At 42.3% G+C, this 20902-nt stretch overlaps 1 protein-coding gene across 1 annotated transcript; it reads left to right on the top strand.

Annotated features, from left to right (window-relative positions):
* Nucleotides 1-1659: 1659 nt before the first annotated feature.
* On the top strand, nt 1660-19720 carry serpinh2 (serine (or cysteine) peptidase inhibitor, clade H, member 2). Its single transcript, XM_028429769.1, has 5 exons — nt 1660-1749; nt 2470-3113; nt 8148-8240; nt 8963-9195; nt 17142-19720. The coding sequence occupies exons 2-5, from the start codon at nt 2480-2482 to the stop codon at nt 17445-17447; spliced, it is 1266 nt and encodes a 421-aa protein (XP_028285570.1). The 5' UTR covers nt 1660-1749; nt 2470-2479; the 3' UTR covers nt 17448-19720.
* Nucleotides 19721-20902: the final 1182 nt, after the last annotated feature.

The following is a 20902-nucleotide window of genomic DNA, read 5'->3' as shown; positions in this document are numbered from 1 at the left end:
CCTTTTTACAAATCCCAAAAGATGCACAATCCGCTGACTGAGGAGCCTCTTGTATTCTCAACCTGTTCCCCGGGGACTCGTTTAACTGCGGCGCAAGCCCCCTCTTCTTTATGAATCACCTGCACCATAATGTGTGTCGCTGCTCATTACTGACAGGACTGACTGTGATGCAGCCCTGGGAGGTCCCAGGAGGGAGGGGGGGTGCGCTGACTCCTCTGGTGAAGGTTACAACCTTTGTGGTTGCACACATGGACTCATCCCAACCATGGTTTATCCTCCACAGCCTGGTGGGGAGTCTTTAATGTCATTAATAAATGTCTGTGTAACTCCACATTGGCTGTATGTGTAGTTTGACATATTGTCTTCTTGTATTTCAGCGTAGATGTTCGATAAATATTTGTATTAAAGATAACTAAGTGTGTGTGTGTGTGCAAAAGAGACGGAGAGTGAGAGTGGCAGCGTGTGCCTGCGCTTTCTGCTGTGAATGTGTTCCAGATAGTGCTGCTGATGGCTATCTTTCGGAGAGAGCTCTATTGATTTGGCTGGGGTAAATAATTGGTTGGGTCTACAAGCTGTCATGTTCGGCCTGATTGCTGAGCGTTGGTGGTCTTGAGCAGTTATCTTCCTCCTATATCCCTCCCTGATCCCTCTTAGTCTATCTCTACATTTATTGATTAGCGCCCTATATGACCATTCTCCATCCTTAAATTTGGCTGATAAACCCCGTCCCAAAAGCCCGGCGTTACACATTCCCACCGACTCCTTTGCAGGGTAGGTAAAATTCGGTGAGGAGAATACAGAATGAGAACGTTTGGAAGGGTCAGACGTAACACGGGCTGCCCTCGTTTTCTTTGACAGTAGACTACATTAGCACAGTGAGCTGAGGTGTGTGTTGTGGGTGGTCCCCTTGCAAATTTCATTAAAAACATAAAGAATAGGAGCTATTTTCAACATGTGTGTTTCTATCCTACATAATTAACTATAATTAAAACGTAGCCAGACTTTACACTAAGTAAAAAAAGAAAAGAAAAAAAAAACACATTCAAACTAATCAGGCTGCAGCCTCTGTGGTCCACATCATTACCCACAGGGAGGGTTTGGGTGTCAGCTCAGGGAGGCCCACATGCGCGGGGGGTCAGTGAGCCGCGCCGATCGAAGACCATTAGCGACCCCGTTTGAGTGGCTCCTGCAACTGCATCCACTTCACTGAGCCAAAAACAAGAGGCTTTATTATCCCAGCAAACCCACAGAGCTTTCTGTTGAATGTATGGAGAAACGCTTCATTTATTGCAACTCGTGTTTTTTTTTTTAAAGAAAAGAAAAAAGAAACACCATTACATCCTTGTAATCCCTGCCAAACTGCCAGTGGGCGGCTAGAGTATTTTCCCGCAGAGCCTTAGTGATATTTAATTATGGTTTGGTAATGCATAAATGTATTATGTCTGCATAAAGAAGTTGGATTCAGATACAAGAAGTGACTTAAAGCGACGCTACACTCTTACTTCTGCAGTTGCAAGGCCTCTTTTTTAATGTACATTTAATGTAAAGTGAGCAGGATTACGTGTAAAGAAAGTTTTCACACGGCCGTGGAAGTTTCTGGAAAATCTGAAAAGCCTTGACCGAACTTCCTCCATGCGCTGCCACGTCTGAGCCCAGAAACAGCTCCACTTCCTGCAGCTCATCTGGACGGACAGCGGAGCAAGAGGCGGAGGAGGAGGAGGAGAACCGTGCACGTCAATGAATAAAACGGTAAATTTAAACACGCTTTCATTAATTCTGTTTTCCAGAAAGTAGACTGATGTTCCTCCTGCGTGTCGCCGTTTTGAGCTAAATAAGTTGAAAACGCGAGAAAACAACGCCTTTTTCTTTCCATCCATTTAGCCTGGAAAGCTTCGTGTAAACTTGCCTAATTGTCACACTCTTTGCTTTTTTTCTTTCTTAGCGCAGCAGGTGAGATAATAACCACGTTGCCGAGTAGGGAGGAATTTACCAAATCACGTTTGCTGCTGTGGCACTGTAGGAGCAGTTTACACAAGTTTTACAGCAAAACGGGAACCCTCGAGCTGTGTTTATATGACTTTGTCTCAGACACTGACAGTGATGTAACAACACGAGGAGCGATTCAAATCAAAATGTGACGTTTATTAATAGTTCTGCAGACTTGGTTTTCATTATAAATGAGAGCTGCATTCTTTGCATTCCTTTCATTGTCCTTCACACTTAGTGCAGCCTGTGCAAGCCAAGCAAGCGCTGATGGAGTTCCAGTACAGTTCAGATCATACAAATGAGCATGTGTTGCATTCAAGGCCCTGCCAAATTAGTCCAGTCAGCTCCTATTTTTTATTTTGTGTTTTAGATGTGGCGTCTGTGTTCCAAAAACATTCTGAAACTTCCAGACTAATAGCTAAGCTAAACCACCAGGTTTATCATTTACATAAAGTGTAATATTGTTAATATTCTTTCTTCCAGATCTACCAGGATGCTGAGACTCCTTCTCTGTCTCCTCATTTCTCTGCCAGTTCTCCTGGTGCAGGGCAGTGCCAGTAATTCATCCACGAAGAGCCCTGCTGTTCCGGCCAGCCCCCCACCTCGCCCTCCTTCTCCTCTGGGCGACCTGAGTTGGGCTCTGGGTCTGCGCCTGTACCAGGTTCTTCGCTCTGACTCAAGCTCAGTAAACACCGTCTTCTCCCCTCTGCTGGTGGCCTCCTCACTTGGAGCACTGGGCGCAGGTGCAGCCGGTAATACTGCCAGCCAGGTCCACGATCTCCTCAAGACACCATCGTCCTCCAAAATTGAAGGACAGGCAGGGGAGCTTCTGGCTGCGGCGTTGAACAGTGTCAATGAAGCTAATGGCACTAGCTTTCACTTGCACACATCCTCAGCTGTGTTTTCTAAGCAGGCTGCTGCTATCAGTGAGGCGTTTGTGAAGGAGAGCCAAACCAGGTTCAGGCTGCAGCACAAGACTCTGAAGAAGGGAGACTCCAAGGAGGACCTAAAGCAGCTCTATGATTGGGCTAAGGCTGGTCTCAGTGGCCTGGAAGGAGCCCCTTTGTTGGAGGAAGTCAAGGCTAAGGCTGGAGCCCTCATTCTGGCAAATGCCATGAAATTTAAAGGTACATGAAATAGCTTATAGTCAAATTGTATGTAGATATGTTATTTGAGTGCCTTAAACAACACTGAGAGTGATTTTTAATGAACTAACTATAAGCAAATGTTAATGTTATAGTAATTAGTAGCATAACCGGTTGAATGTAGACCTGTAGCATAGCAACAAGGCTGCCCTGAGTGATTCTGTATTAGATTAGCGAGCTTTATATTGGAGTTATTTATAATTATGCAGTGTCTCAGTGTTTGAGTTGCTGTGGATGAACCTAAAATGCTAATAATGCACGTGCACTGTTTTTAGTGTTCAGACTGCACTTTGCCCACCTAGTATTGAGTGCCAGCGCTCCCACCTGTGTGCACTGTGCATGTGTGCATACACGCGTTGGACTCCAGCTGGTGGACACAGCAGATAAAGGATGATTCTGGGGTCTATCACTGAGAGCTTATTCATCTTCCATTGGGGGGTGATGTGTCATCTTAAATAATTGAGTAACAAGTGTCCAGACTCTCTCCCTCGGTGTCACGCCTAACATCTGTGCTCAGAGCGCTCCAAGTCCACGCTGGCACGGCTTGGCTCAGTTCTGTGCTTTGTGACAGGCTGCTGTGGTGGAAAGTAGTCAATATTTCTGTGTGAATGCAGTCAGATAGAAGCTCCATCTGTGATTTAGGAGTTACAGCCCAAAAACATATCCGTTTAATCCTTATCTGAGGTCCATTGCAGCAACATAAATGTGTCATTTAAAAATGATATGATGAATGGCTTCAGACATAACTTGAAATTATTTTTTTTTTAATTGTTCCTCATTATTCCATGTAGGACTCAGCATACGTACACCCAAAGAATGTGACATGTATTCTGCCATATCTGAGTGTGCAACACATAGAAGAGTTAGCCTTCCAGCTAATGTGCAGAGATTGCTTGGACTGTCCATCCAAACTCCCAACACTAATCAGAGTAGCTTGCCTTTTCCCAGTTTTTTTTTATTAGCTGATCTTACAGAGTAAACAAAGCCAGTTACAGCTAGCTGGCTAAGCATTGTGTGCTTGCTAATCACATCATTAGAAAAGCATCTGGGTGAATGTATTATTGTTTTGCTGTTATTACAGCAAGCTAACATTATCCTATATATAAATTTATATATTATGTCCAACTGGAAGTCAACAGTAAGTGGTTTAATGATATAAAGCTAAATGTGTAAATAGCATTTAACCAACTAAGCTGAAATAACATACAATAGTGCAGCTTAACAATTAATAACATTAATCAATGTCTAGACAGCAATAGATGTCATTAATGGGATGTTTACATTATACTCTTGGAGGGAATGTCAGTATTTTAGGCTTTACCTTTAGACATAGAAATTTAATATAATAATAACTTCAGGAATGCACTGTAATCTGGCATCTCTCTCTGTTCAAACATTTGTATGCATGCAGATGTCAGATCTCACCAAAAGCTGATGTGTTGAACACATCCTTCTGTTTTTTCCTCTTTTTCCTGCTTTTGTCATTACTTATCAGACGTCTAATCTACCCCTGTCTCCTCGTCCTCTTCCCACATGTCTCCTGTTCACATCCTTATCTGCATCTATCGGCCTCCGTTCCCTTTGTTTCTTTTTATTAGGCGGCAACAAAAGTGAAAACAGGTTGGCGATACATACACGGCCGTCCAAAAATAACAATCCCTGACAGACAGACTTTACAGTATATTGATAAGCAATTTAATTAATTGTCTTTGTTTGATGTTTTGACTACATTACTAAATTAGATTCTCTATGAACCAACCCCTCGTTGGTTGCTTCATTAATTTTGTGGAGGAAATATACAAATTAGATTATACAGCAGATTGCAGCACACAAATTAGATTACAGAACATTGGATTCCTTTAGTTGTGATTTATAATTTTAAAGTGGTCAATAGCTTGCTTCTTGTTCATGCTAGCCATCTCTGGTTTTGTCTTTGGTTATTTCTGGGTCCAGTGTGTGATAATGTAATTTTTGAGATGGTGGTGTGGAAACAGGCATCTGCTTTCTTTCACTTTTTTCAACTTTAATTATTGAAAAGTGGCATTAAAAAAAGCTTTTTGCTATCCCTCCTTCCTTGGGCCGTGCAGAGCATTCAAAGAAAAGCAGGGTCAGGCCCAATTAGTAGTGGAACATGTATATATGCTAAAAGCAAAAGAGGACTGGAGAGAAAGAACTGAAAAAGGAGAGATTTCTAAGTAGGAAATGGACAAAGAAAAGCGCGCTATAAGAGATGGGAGAGTGAAAACTGAGAAAAGTAAAGAAAAGAAAGGGTGGCCTGCTGAGACAGAGCAAAGGAGATTGACAGACATAGTGAAGGGATGTAAAAGGCCCGCCTTGGGAGTTCTGGTCCACACTGGTTAATTAATTCAGGCTTTGTTTTTGTTTTAGGCAAGCAAACATTGGCGACAAGAAAGAGAAATTTATACATGATAATGTAGCAACATGAGGGACTAGAAAAGGCAAGACAGAACAACAAGTCCCAGCGTCTTTAGCGCACATAATAGCTTCTAAAATACCACAACTAAGTGTAATCAAAAGTTGATGAGGGAGAAGAGGGAGCCGGTTGATTCTCCTCTGGATTTTGTCTAAAGTTTACAGTATGAATTAGATTTCTGAGCTGTGCAATTGTCTCATTGTTCACTGCTGATGGATATTAATGGCTTCAGGTTGCAAGAGATCTGTCTGCTGCAGTGGGTTGTCTCATACAAGCAGACAAAGCCAAAGCAGGCTGCCTCCTTTAGGAACAAGCCCTCCACAGATCAACACGCTTTTCTGTGCACTGCAGTGAGGTCATGAAATCCCCGTTGGATTTACACACGTGTTACTGCGGAGAAAATTGTTCATCATCGTTGTGACATCATTTCAACAACACGGTTGCCACTTCAGGTAACCCTCAGCCAGTTGTTTTCGAATTCCAGCGCAATCATGTTTCTCCGTCTGTTACAGGAAGCAGAGTGAATGTCTGTGACATGTGCGAACATGCCTAGGAGGAAGAACCGTATGTCGTTAAGCTGTGATTTGTGATTGGCTGGGCTCCAGTGGAGTCTGGGTGTTTTTTGGGATAGAGGTGCTGAAACAACAAGCCGTTAACAGAGAATGTCAGTTCAGTTTAAAGAAACACTTTGAGTTTAGTTTACTAGTTGAAAGGAGTACCAGACAGCCAATGAAAACACTTGTATAATATCTCATCCCTGACTCCCAAACTTTCCAAAGTCTGAAAAAATAACACAGATGATATCATCTGAGTTTGAAAGAAGTCGTACTAAAGAACATCTGGTGCTTGTTTTTTTTTAAGATAGACAAAACATTGTAATTCCAAAGTTGGCAACATATTTGTAGTTGTTGTAGGGGTGGCAGCATGGCTCGTTGATTAGAGAGCAAACCATTCGGATCACAATAAAATTAGGTGATCATAGTCATCTTAGGCTGAATGGGACCTTTTAACCTTTCCTCTAGTGCTAGAGGGAGGGCACAGTGTAGTAAGAATTATGGATTTTTATAGCATTATAGTGTATTACACTAATTGGTTTTCATTGGATTTTGTTTAATTAATAAATAAACTCAAGTGAGCGGCACTAAGATGTTTCCTTAACCAAGATGAGTCAATTCAGAAACCCAAAGCTTCACCACTGAGCAAGGAGTTTATGGCTCAGATGATGTTCACATACTGTAAACAAACTCCACAACTTCAACATCACCGCCATAAACTGTCCTGTGGGCTAGAGTTACTGTGTTGGCGTTTACTGCACAGCCACTTGTTTGCTACTACCATTTTTTATATGATACATAAAGCTTAAACAGTACTTGTGTTGTAGAATAAACTAGAAAAAAATCTCTTGAGGTTATATTGGACATTTAAACAAAAACCAAGAGGCAACCTCCTGTGAGATAAAGCCTATGTGTTAAAATTTGCTGTTGCCTCTACAGCCTCTAGGGGCTGGCTACAAAAGTGAGTCAATCTCCATAGAGATCTGTACAGGGTGTACCCCACCTCTCACCCCTAGATAGCTGGGATAGGCTCCAGCCCCCTGTGACCCTGCACTGCAGGACAAAGCAGGTTCAGATGATGGATGGAATATGTTAAAGTGACTTTATGGCCAACTTTATGTCAGAAATAAATGTTTACAGCATGGTTCAAAAATGATTATGGTTTCTATTGATTAGTTTGTGTTATATTATATATATTATATATTTAGTTATATTATTAGCATAAAAATTACACATAATTATGCATGTCACAGCTTTGAATGACAGCTGGGTGCTGCATCAGACTGCAAGCTTCCTGCTTCCTTGCCTGCCCACCTTCCTCAACTCCACTCATGCTTCACCTCTTTGTCTGTATTTGGAGTTTAGGTGGACTTTGACGCTGAAAAAAAAAAAACTGGGATTGCCACAAAGCTAACTCATCTGCATTTCTCTATTACATGTGTTTCATGATGGATGCATCAGTCTGGCCTCTCATGTTATCAGCTGAGACAATTGATTTATGTTGGCCTTCATGTACCTCAGCATTGTGTGGAGATATTTTCAACTTAATAATCGATGATGAGAATCATAATTTGTTAGAGCCATAGGCGACCTCAGCTGTCACTCACAAAGAGCAAATTGGGTACAAGTCATAGTCTGTCGACCTCCACGCTCCATCCAATGTCCCCTGCTCTATTGAATGGGCCAGCGGCTTTGAGAATGTGTTGTGAGGTTATTACAACAGTAATTCCACCACTCTTAGCCTCTCTTAAATTGACAGCTGTCAGGGGGTTAGCAGGGCCAAGTGGGATGCGTTGAACACTGAATGGGACGCAGTGGCCCTGAGGACTTTATAACTGCCTCAGTATGGCACTTCAACTCTGAGAGGAGTATACATGTTTTAATATGCAGTACATATGCAGTGATTCATGGGCAGTGTCGCTGTGTATGTATGTATTTTGTGAACATGTTATTGTGTAACCTCTTTTCACCTCTTTCACAGGAGCCTATCTATTATCAAGCACTCTGTATTTTAAACTCTTTGTGCAGGGCTGTGGGAGAGAGAGTTCAGTGAAGACAGCACAGATCATCGTACTTTCTTGGGGAAAAAATACACTAAAGTGATGATGATGCACAGAGCAGGTAAGAAAAAAAAACACAGTCTGTTGTGCTGTGCTCCTGCCAGCAAATAAATGTGGCAAAAAAGGAATCAAGCTCTAAAATGGCTTGAACATCTGTATGGTCCAATCTGCTTCCTTCCTATTTATCAGAGTGTACCTTATGATTTATTTAGCTTGGCTTTTCATATTTTATGTATCATCTTAAAACAACAAGGCAAAGTGAATTTCTGTGATGACAGCTGTAAAAGATGTCGGAGAGAAGCCCTGTTATTTATGTTATTTATAATGTCATTTTCAGTTCCTGAGAGAAATGTTTGTCATGATCTGTTGTCATCTCTCTGTAGGCCCTTTTAGAAATGCAGTCCATTTTCAATATGTAAGGTTCATGACTGAGTACAGGAAGTTGTTACAGCAAACATAGCTTGTGTACCACCCACAACACAAGTCTGAACTGAGTGGTGCATGCCTGGTTACAAAAGAAAGGCGCAAAGGCATCAGCAGACTTCTGAGGACCTGAGCAGGTCTTGGTTTTACCAAAAAGGAACTGTGATGTTTGGTTTAGCTAATATCATTGAACCACCAACCTACAATTGCCTAGGGCCTTGAACTAGTAACTTTTTCCCCCAAAAAATGTTCCTAGACTGGTACTACTCTGGTAGTACCAATACCTGCAGTATAAAATATGGTTCTCCCCCCTGATCTTTCCCCTGCTCTGTGCCTGCCTCCTGCCGTCCCCTCCTACAGGTGTGTACCCTTACCATGAAGACATCAACAACATGGTACAAATTGTGGAGGTACCTCTTTGGGGAGGCAAGGCTGGCCTTGTGCTCCTGCTGCCCTTTCACGTCGAAAATCTGGCCCGGTTGGAAAAGCTGCTGACCCTGGAGCAGCTGTCCAGGTGGCTGGAAAAGACTAACATTACCAGTCTGGCCATCTCGCTGCCAAAGGCAAACATCACCAGCACGCTGAGTCTGCAGGTTAGTGCCACAAACACAGTGTAAATAAAAAAGCTGCACTCCTGATAGACATAACCCTGCATAAATAGGATGTATGGGGTTTCCTCTCTAGGATAATCTCCAGGTGTTTCAGTGGGAGTAATGCTGCTGATTCTTTTCAGCTTGTCTTTTGGTCCATGTTCGTTGCATTTGTACTTATATCTGTGGACTGAGGTGCTTTTACAGCACATTATATGTGCAAAGAGGAGAGAAGCAGGGCTTTTTTAGATTTTAGTTGGATTTGACAGAGTGAATCGCTGACTGCAGCCTCAATTGTAGTTTCTTCCTTCATTCATTTCCTGTATCCACACACTGCATCAATTTTCACCTCACCCGATATGCTTTAGCCACGCAGTCATCATTCTCATTGTTTCTTCACCTTCCTCTTCATTTTTTTTGCTTTTTTTCCACATCTCTTCTTCATGTTCCGTCTCTTTTGCCCAACTTTTTTTTACACTCTGCTTATCTCGGGTTTCTCTTTTCCTCCCTTTCAGAAGTAATTTTTCTCCATTCATATGTCTTTGCTCTTCCTCCCTCTCTGTTTTTGTGCTTTGCTGCTCTGCCATGTTGTGCTGAGTTTCTCACTTGTCATTTCTCTCACTTCTCTTCCTCTTCCATTACCTCCTTTAGTGCAGTAGCCCGGAGTTTTCCCCCCTTTCAGTTCAGTGCAGACTTTGATTCAGGTGAGTTCAAATGTCAGCACTTCCCATTCTTTTCCTTTCTTTCGTGAGGTGATGAGCATTTTGCTGTACTCATACAGCACACTAAAAGCAGCCTTCAGCAGTGAATCAAACCCTGACTGCTAGGAGGCTAAAAGGGTGCCTGACGATGACCATGACCTGCACCTCCTCCCTGGGGTCTCCAAAGCCTCCCAAACACCTCCTTGTGCAGGTGCACAAAGGTCATGCCACAGCCCAGCTTGTAGTTTCTGCTCCTCTTATGTCTGGAGCCAGCAGGTTGCTGGTCTGAGAAAAGGAAGTGCCAGGCAGACAGGCAGCAGCTCAGTGGCAGCTGATGCTAATGTGAGTTCACTAGGTTTGTAAAGGTTCATACAGGCCAAACTGGAGGGTTGTATCTGTTGGCTTGGAGGTTTAAGAGGTGTCGGGCTTGTGAAAGAGCACGTATTTGACCAGGCAGACCGGACCAGCAGAACACAGACGGCTCTCTTTGCCTTTGAGAATATCCTGCTGGGGGGCTCACGGTGAGAAGAAAATGTTTGTATTCATTGTTTCATGGTACTGACTTGACCTGCAGGCATAGTTTCACAGAGTTTTCATGTTATTTCCAAAAGTATATCTACTAGGAAACATGATGCAAACAAGTCTGACATCTTGCAACTGCAAATTTGGAACACCTTATTTTTCACAAGCTTGGTGTCAGGACTCTCCACAGTCACTGAGTGGAGTACAGACACTGGCTTCTGGAGAAGACACAGGTTTAATTTTAGTTTGTTGCCAAGTTACTCAGAATTCATGTAAATTGGTGACACCTATTATGAATAGTGTATGACCTTTTAAAGGAGATGTTTGCCATTTAAACTGGCGAAAGCTGTGGACAGCGCTGCCTCAGAATGAGAAGCTGCTACTCAAATGTTTTGTGCCCTGCTCTTTGCTAGTGAAACAAAGATGGGGAAGGATTTATTAGCTCTGTCACTTACATATGCGAGCTGAGTGTCATGAAGCAAGACAAATGGAAGAAAGTGCAGTAGCTAAAGAAAAGGAGATGATCATTTTTCAATTTCTTCTATTCTTTTTGTCACTTTCTTTCTTTTGCATAAGTTTAAGAAACTTTAATCTAAAATCCTTCCTTTAAAAAAATCTCATTCTATTGCATCTTTCTATTGACTTTATTTGAACAATTTGCTGCTAATCTTCAGTCTGAATGCACCCAGAGATACAGTAGATTATAGAAGAGGAGTTGTGGATGAGTGAGAAAGCCATAGTAAGCAAAAAAAGGAGTGAGCAAGCTTAGTTGAATCTGACAGAAACAGAGGGCAATGCCAGTAAAACCCATTTCCCCAGGGGCAAGCTACACTGACTGGAACCTATTACCATGTCCTCTTCATATGTACGTTGTAACCTCATCATGGACTGATGAAATCCTCTTTGCCCTCTTTCTAGTTTAACAAACATCTCTGCAGAGTCGCGCTGCCATGTTATTGTGCTAGCCATGCCCTGAAGAACAAGCTTTTGACATTAACATTGTCAGGACACTCTGGGGAGGAGGCTGTAATCTAGAACTAAAGCTTGAAACGACTCCCTTTGACATGGTTTTGACTTTGCAAGGGAGCGAGAGAAAAAAACACACTGTTGCACAAATCCTCTTTTGCTTGTCAGACAGAATGAAAAAAAAAACTTGTCTGACTCTTGTAAATAACCTAGCGTAGCTGTGCCGTGCTCTCATTATGCAACCTAAATATGGATAAGCACATCAGCGTTTTGGCCCCTGTTTTTCTGACTCACTGCAAGTTGTCTCCCTCTCTCAAGAAATTGGAGTGCATCTGGAAAATCATTACAGAAAGGCTCAATCCCTTCCCAATCTCATTGCATCGCTCTTTGTCCAACCCCTCTGGCCAGTGACAGCCCGCTTTGTCTTTGCTGACCATCATTTTTCCAATTGGGTCAGGCAAATAATTGCTCATCACCGTACATTAATACTGTTTACCACTCTGTCTGTCAATGCTCGGGACAGCCATAGACTCATAAGATTAGAGTGCAACATCTGGACAAACACAAGATCACGGTAATGTGCGTGTGCGAGTGCCTTAACCCTTATGCACTGTTCAGGACATTTTTGTCCTCTGAGAGTAATTTTTCTGTTTATTTTGGCCATAACTTTGTCAATATTGAATCATTTTTGTTCAACAAGCTTAATTTGACATAAATTTTGTTAATATGATTTTAAAATTTTTCATAGGTCAACAGTACACTGTGGGCAAATTTTACCCCCTTTCGTGTTGTTTGGGACACAAACGTCCTCTAACTTTTAAAAATATATCAGATAAATATTTTTTTGAATTTTTTTTTGCATAGACCTTTTAATTAACTTCAGTTCAAAAGTAGTGAAAAAATAATTTTCCCCCAGGATTTTAACCCTTTAATCACTAATTTCATAAGGGGTGGTGCTGAAAATTGGAAAAAAAACTCACAAAATGGCTCATTTTTAATAGAAAAGGTGAATGTGGACTGGAATAAAAACATTTTTTGACTGCACAGCCATGGCACTACATAATCTTGCATTCTTGATTGTTGGTACCCTGTTGGTAGGAGGTAAAATTTGTGATTTTTACAGTTAACAACTTAATGACCATATTAAAATCCTGGGGGAAAATGATTTTTTTCACTACTTTTGATTAGAACTGAAGTTACTTAAAAGGTCTTTGCAAAAAAATTTATGAAAAAAACATTTATTTGATATATTTTGTGTTAAAGTTAGAGGACGTTTTTGTCCCGAACAACACGAAAGGGTAGTGTTTGCGAACGTTGCACAAGGGTTAAACATGAGTGTTTCACTTGCAAATGAGAACAAAGCACATGAGAGCATATGAGAGCACCTCTGATTCATGTTGAGCAGATTTGCCACATCCAAGCGCACCCATGCCCTCCTTCACCTCTGTCATATCAGTCCCAGGGATCTAAAATCCTTCTTGTAGGTCTCACATGTTGTCTCTAATGCGCACTCGCTGAGCGACTGCACCTTGACTCCACATGACCTAAATAGGAGTGACATTCGGCAGGGATGTGAGCAAGAAGAGGTGGAGGAGGATGAGGGAGGGTCAATGATTGCTTGGGGACAAGGTAGAAAGAGTAACAATGAGCTATAAATAGCTACAGAGTCAGTTTTTTTTCTCTTTCCTTCTGTCTCCCCGTTTGTGGTGTTTTCCTCTGGTGAAGGGCAGACTGTTTCGTGGTCTGCTGCCGGAGACGGAGAACCCTCTTAACAAGCGTGGCCCAGAGGTCACTGTATAAACCACCCTCATCGCTCTCTCCTTCTCCTTGATCGACTGCTGACCAGGACACTCACACTCACTCACACACACACACACACACTTCCACACTAATGGCCAAGCTTGAGCTCCATTCTGGTTATATCTCCAAATGGTGACTAAGACATACGAGTGTACACCAGAGAGCTCACTCAATCATTGCTAATGAGGTCAAAAGGCCATCAAATATTTACAAGAGCACACTCCACAGTATACAGTGTGGGGTGTTTTAACACAGCTACCATAGCCCATATGAATTCATCAGATGTGTTTTATGGCCATTAGTTAAACATATCAGTAAAAGCTTCTTTTTCTCTTTTTTTTTTTTTTTGATCTGTTCCAAACATGCCTTGGAATAAAAAAGTGTTCACGTGTACGTCTGAGCGAGTGAATGAGACACAGAGTGTATTGACCATGTAAAAGAGGTTAAAGCCCATGTAAATAAGATACGTAAATATGTAAATAAGATACTAGTAGGAGTAATGCTGATGAGTCTCAATAAAGAGATGGAGAGGCTTTGAAGCCTCAAGAGTGCTGGTGATTTGACAGAAAGAAGAACAGAAAAGGGGTTCTTTTTTAAGCCTGCATCTAATGTGTCCATGAAATGGAGCAGTGATGATGCCAGTGTCACACATACTGCGTGCTCAAAGCCACCCACACAGGATTTTAAGGGCAGTACTGAATTAGGCAGAACGTGCCTGTAGTTGTTGTTAGGTGGCAGCAGCTTTAAAGAATCTGTTACAAAGCCAGGTGGAACAGGAGTTGTAAACTATGCAGGAGCAGCCGAGGTAAGGCCATTTTTACTCCCAGTTTGTTATGATGGTTGGGCTGATTGTAGTTATGATCGATTGGACCAGGTTGGACCTAATTCGTTGCAGTCTGAGTTAGTTGGTGTGGAGGTACAGTTATAGAGAGAGTGGTGCATGAGGCGTTTAAGAATTTTCCTCATTTGTCTTCTGAGCCAATCACAATCCAATGTTCTATAACTATGTTTTTGGCACAGCCACCTTCATTACACTTGATACTAAAGAAACAAAAAGAAAACAAGGGGAAACCAAACTGGAACCAAATGACGTCATAGTGCTGTAAGCAGTCCATTGTAAGGCCAGAAACAACAGAGAAGCTGGAAGGATATATTTCTTCCCTTTCAGGTGTGATTTTGTTATCACATTTGTTGTATTAGCTGTCTGTTCATTTTGTCAGCCACTCATTTTTAGCCAAATGGCAATTGTGGTGGTTTGGGCACCTAGTTTGGACTCCCCTGTGAGGTGTTCCGGGCATTTCCATCCAGGAGGAGGCCCGGGGCAGACCTAGGACTTGCCAGAAGAAATGTGTCTCTTGGCTCCTCTGTATCCTTTGGATATCCGAGGAGAGGGAAGTCTGGGTTTCCCTGCTCAGGCTGCTGCTTCTGCAACTCCACCCCAGATAATAGATGATGGATGAAACAATTGTTTTCAGTTTTATTTTTCATTTATTTTTTTGCCTTTCTTTTACATATTGTAGCAGCAATTGAGACAGGCACTGTTTTTCAGGGATACTGATTTCTGTTTTGTATAAAACAGAATAAGAGCAGATATAAATACACTTTCATTTTACTCTTTGTAAATTGATGTAGGCCCCACTACAAATTCATGATTCAGGCTCTGTCTGCATGCTGAAAATAGTCGTTATGTGTGGTGTGTAGTCTTTCTTAGATTTTAATCGTCTTCGACTCTTAACAGTTCAGATCCCATGGTTTAAATGCAGAAGATGAAAAGTACTCCATCTCGCTGCAGTCTCCCTTTTTGATCTTCTCCTCTTTTTTCCTGCTTGGCCTGTTTTTGTTCTCTTTTTTTTCTTTTTTCTAAATCCTCCATAATGATTCCTCACAGAAAGAATCATGACATGTCATGGCTGCCACGAACTGTCCCAAACCCCCCACACAGGTACACCCAACAAGCTACTTAGTGAGCTGAGCCATCGAAGTGAAATAATGTGATGCTGAGTGCTGCACGCCTGAGGGTTGATGCTACCTCAGGCCTAGTTAGACAGCACCGCTGTAGGCCCAAGTAGGCAAACGCACATAGAAGAATCCCCCAGTTAACAATGCCTGTGGCTCATGCTCAAAGACTAATAGCTCGTTGACACTGTGTGCGAAGGAATCAGCAGTCCGCCCAGTGCTGTTCCATCTAAGATTCATGTGGTGCGTCAGAGAGAGAAAGGGCAGCCAAAGAGCATCTCCCCGAGGTTTCCCTCCACGTATTATGCAGTGTGGTAAACCAGGCCTCTGTAGGCTTTTCTGACATCCCTAGCCTGTTTCCCATCATGCTGCCACTGAGTCCAATTCAAGCTGTGCCCCGCCTATCAGCCATTGCTAGCCTCCTTTTGATGCTTCAAGTAGAGCTAATGGAGAGAGATGGCAAGGTCTTGTAAGGTTAGTATGTTCTATTCATATGCTACATAATGGCACCTGAAGCACTATAGGGCATGCAAGTTAATACTGGTAAAGAGAATGAGGATGGATGGGCATGAGTGACACAGAGAGAGATTGCTTTTACTCACACACGCACATATACTCTTATGTCTTTTTTCTTGTTTAAAAAAAAATCCTTGAAATGACCCCCGACAGAGACCAAAAAGTTGACGTATATAACGGGGCGAGCAGGCCTGTCGCAGAAAGAGAAAGATGAGGTGGGGAGGAAAAAAGACTGAGTTTGGAGCGGAATGGGATAAAATAGAGGCACGTGGGGCAGATGAGGGATGGGGATGCCAGGCAAGTGGCAGAGCAGCAGAGGAAGACAGTGATGTAGTGGTAGTGAGTGGAAGAGTGGAGGAATAATGGATGAGGACAATAGAAGTGCATTAGAGCAAGAGGGTGGAGTGTGTGTCTCTGTGGAAAGAGAGGCTTTGCATGAAAACACTAGAACGAGAGTGACAGACGACTACACCTGTATATACTGTACATCCACTCATTTCATGTTTAGTAATAAGTTGACATGATCCGGTGCAGCTTCCTCTTTGTCTGTTGGAATGTGGTTTAAAGAGCCGAGCAGCTATTACACTGTGAGTCGGTGAGGTAGAGCACTCACCCAAATGAACTACAGTTGTCAGCCAGTATATGAGTTTAGTCAGCTAAAGTTTAAACAATGCTACAAAACAGTATTGTTTCATATTGGCACATCCACACATAAAAGTGCATACATTCACACCCGCACACGTCTCATCTGGCCCCTGGAGAAACCTGTCACTGTGAGTGGCCCTCTGCCATGGGAGGATAAACTACCTGTCATGACGACGACTTTCTGTGGAATTCATATCAGAAGAAAAACAAAGGAGGTGCTCAGGTCACGGGGCTTCATTCTTAAATTATTCATCCTCTGCTTCCTCCTTCCGTCTCTTCTCTGCCTGTCGCCCACTTTGTTCTGCCAGCTCACAACAAGGGCAACTGTCAGCAACCTTCTCTCCATCTCTGATTTTTTTGGGATACAAAGTAAATAAACAGCTCCTTTCTGTGAAAAGTTTGCTCTGGATGATTATGTTTGTGTTCATCGTGTGGCGGGCATCGGTAGGGGCAGTGCATGTTTCCCATGTGAATGTCACAGCATCATGAAAGTTTAAAATATGCTTTCCTGCTTACTTATTTTGTGTGTGCATAATTGATCAGTGTCCTGGCAGCTGCTCAGATAATACACATGCAGGATGTCTCTATAGGCGCTTTGACACTGGAGGAGAAGTCCACTAACATCTGGCTTTAGTGGGACAGGGTCAAAGGACTTTTACTGGCACTGGCTCTGATCAGCGTCCCAGGTGTATATGCTAAATTTTGCCTGTTCTGCAGGGATGCTATGATGCTTCCATCAACTGTACTTTTGCAGCTCGTTTTTCAACATGTCAATGTGACATTAGAAAAATACACTGGCGTGCTAAGGGTGCTAATTTTTATATGTCATATCATGTTTTCTAGAAACCATTGTCTACTCTAGGCTTGACTGATGCTTGGGACCAGACACTGGCAGATTTCTCTGGTGTGTCGGACAAGAGCAAAGGGAAGCTTCACCTTGGCGGCGTCCTCCACTGGGCTTCCCTAGAGCTGGACAGTCAGGCTGGGAAAGCAGAAGCAGACCTAGAAGACGAGATCTTAGACAAACCCAAGCTGTTGTACGCCGACCACCCCTTCATCATCTTTGTGAGAGACAACACCACCGGTGCCCTGCTGCTGATGGGAGCTCTAGACCATTTAGAGGGAGAGGCCTTACATGATGAACTGTAGCAACCTCCCCTGTTGGCCCTTTTCTCGTCTCTCGTCTCTCATCTCTCGTCTCAAATACTAGATGCTGGTTTCTAAGTCAGGACATTGTCAATCACTGTAGCACACCATCACATCAGACTACATCTGCCTGTCATACATTGACACTCCATAGTCTTAAGGCTGACTGAAACTGCCACTCACACAGTCGCGCACACACAGAAACACCTACACAGCCTATATAACTGAAAATACAGTACAAGACATTATTCGAGGTGATGGATATGGGAACCTCTGCTTTTTCTTCCCACACACATTCAAGGACTGCATGATCAAGTCAACACAAAACAAGGAAAAAGAAGAGTGCACTGACAAACACAAACACGCCGGCAAGCAGCAGTGGTTACACACCTACAGCAGCATCAACAAGTAGAGAGAGAGTAGCAAACACCAGATCGTGTGTGTGTGTGTGTGTGTGTGTGTGTGTGTGTGTGTGTGTGTGTGTGTGTGTGTGTGTGTGTGTGTGTATGTTGACCGACAGATCAAGGATGGCGTCTGAGCTGGCAGGCATCTATGGCGGGTTCCCATGGGCTACATCTGAGGAAGACTGATGGATCAGCCAAGTGCTTATTGATGAGCCAGCTTAATGCTAATGACTGTAATGCGTTACAGCGCGTGTCAACAACACGGGGGGGACGGGAAACCTTTTAATCTCTTAATGCCATCAGGGATCAATAGCACCCATTATGCTGTTGGAAACGTACCTGACTGACATTGCTTGGCTTAAATATAACAACGTATTATTTAGAATGATTACAGCAATTGATTTTTTTGGTTGTATATTTCTTTTTTTAGCACCATGATGCTATTTTTAAGTCAAGAATTCTCTTTTGATATGCACTGTTTTTCACCTGCTTCTCAATACAATCATATACCATTAATATGTGGATTTTTAGCCATTTTTGTTTCTCATTTTTCAGACTTTCTTGCACTGGATTGGCTAATACTATGGATGTCCCGATCAGGTGTTTTGTCTCGAACCAGGACATCTCGCACCAAAAGCAACTGTCATACCCCTACGCTACAGGGCACAGAAGGCGTTAACTTTGAGAGCCCTAATAAATATATATCCGAGTCCTGATCGGGAGGTAATGTACGATTCCGATCGAGTCTGAAATCACGTAATCGGGCCCGATTTCCGATCACGTGATCAGATCGGGACATCCCTAGCTAATACTGCACCTATGTAGGTTTTTTTAATTTTAGCTACAATATGTGATAGTGTAGCAGTACATGGAAAGCATAGCCAAAAGGAAAAATGTTTTCTCCATTTCCACAATTTGAACATATGAGTGAAATAAAGTCCCTAGCATTTAGGCAGTGTTTTAATTTTTCATTTAAAGCACTAAAACAGGTTTAAACACACAATATGTGTTGTTTTATCCTAGAAGCCTTGTAGCAAACATGGAGTTAAAAGATATGATTTGTGTTTTTCCTCAAGGTAAAACTCTATTTGCTACATCTGTCCTGTTACACTGCTAAGTAACAGTGTCTAGACACACACAGCTGGTGTGTCTGATTCAACACTTCTGTATTCCAGCTTTGTTCCCAAATTAGCCTCTTGTACAGGTCTGCTCAGCAACAGTGTGTGTCTTGCGTGCATGCATGTGTGTGTGAATTCATGTGTAACTAAAACTACAACAATGGCCTCTCTGCAGTGGCCTCTTGTGCAGCTCAGACCTGTAAAGGCCACTATATTACAGGTATACTCCACACTGGAAAAAAAAAAAACCCTGTGCATTCAATTTAGACAGGCCGATGATGGATCCGAGGTCGTCCGCTGTGAGCACATCAATCCTGCTTATTCTAACACCGGCTCCCCACTGCTGCACCTTCTCATTTTATTCAGTCCAGAACACTAACCAACACATGCACGTCTGCTCACAGGCGTTGTCTGACTTGCAAAGAAAAAAGCACAACACATGGGTATGGTAGTGTTAGAATAAAGGTGCCAATAAATCACAACATTGGATTTTCTCTAAACACAACAGATTCCAAACCAGGTGAACCCAACGTTAAATCCAGCTGTATTCAAGGTGCTTTATATGTGCCTAGGAGCACTCCTGCAGTCAAAAGCAGGAGTATTTGGGACAGGTAATTGAGGTGAACAGCATTGTGTGGGTACTCTGTGATGACTTTAACACCAACAGTAGACTTTCTGGCCCCTCGCACTCGAAAAAAGTGTTTTAAGTGAATTTAATGTTTTATTGCTGTTTTTAAATAAAATATGATCTGGAGACTGTGAACTTGATGTCTTTTCTACTGCCGTGTGTGATGGGTTCAGCTATTGGACAATCTGAGCAGTGGAAAGGAGAGTGAGCTCTCAGAGCAGAGTCATCGCTGGTCACAGTACAGTACTTGCCCTTTAGAGGAAATTATAGAGAGTGACTCAGGGTCAATGTACTGATAGGGATGCCCTCCATTTTCGCCTTGCTCTTGTTAAAAGCTTGAGATGGGTCGTAAGTAAGCGGCAAGCAGGCAAGAAATTGATACATGAAAACTTGCTGTAAGGGCTGCTTCTAACAATGTGGAAAGCAGTGTAGATGTACAGCTGCCTCAGATGTGTATTTGTACAGTGAGATTTACATTTACTACTTTGATTTTTTTTTATTCAATTTTACAGCTCACTTATCATCCCTAAGAGTATTATGTTGTGAATCCAACTTAAGCCCAGAAATGCAAAAAAAAAGAAAAAAACAGAGAATAGTATTGGGTTAAGGATTCATTGTTTGGTTCATTTACACAAGTAGAGACTCCTGGAATCGAACCGCAGACCCTGGGATGAGCCCAAAGAACCAGGCAAGGTTAATCGGTTAGTCACACAGCATTCTATAATGCTAATCGGCTGTTTATATATTTTCTCTCAAAACTAGCCCAGTGAGTTATCAGCAGGAGATGCCACAGCCTGAGGTAAGTTCTCTTTACTTAAAAGTAATTTATTCTCCTTATATTGGTCACAGAAAAGTAAAATTATCGCCATTATTCACGTTAGCCTGCACTAACAGCATTGGGAAAGTAGCAATTTCGCTAGCGTTTTCGAAAATACAACCTTTTTCGTTGTCATACTTAACCAAAACTAAATAATAATCTACATAATTTAGCCATGCAGCATCTGAAATAGAGTTATAAATGACAAGTATGATATCTTCATTGTGAAATATTAGGTCTGCACGGTAGGGAAGCGTTTTACACGCAGTTTTACACGCAGTACATTTATAACACATTTTACACAACATGCATAACCTGTATATTTCTATTAGAAGTAATACATAAATGAATATACTTTTACAAGTGTATGTGAACATTTTTCTGACAGCAACTTACTTTTGTAGCATTAGTTTTGCTGCTATGGCAGTATCATAAACCTCAGCAGGTTGACACACCTGAATCAAATGCAGGTATAATTAATTTGTTAGTGT

This window comes from Parambassis ranga, chromosome 18 (assembly GCF_900634625.1).
Source record: "Parambassis ranga chromosome 18, fParRan2.1, whole genome shotgun sequence".
Taxonomy (NCBI): domain Eukaryota; kingdom Metazoa; phylum Chordata; class Actinopteri; family Ambassidae; genus Parambassis; species Parambassis ranga.
The sequence above is the reverse complement of the archived record's forward strand: the minus strand, read 5'-3'. Positions and strand labels throughout refer to the sequence as shown.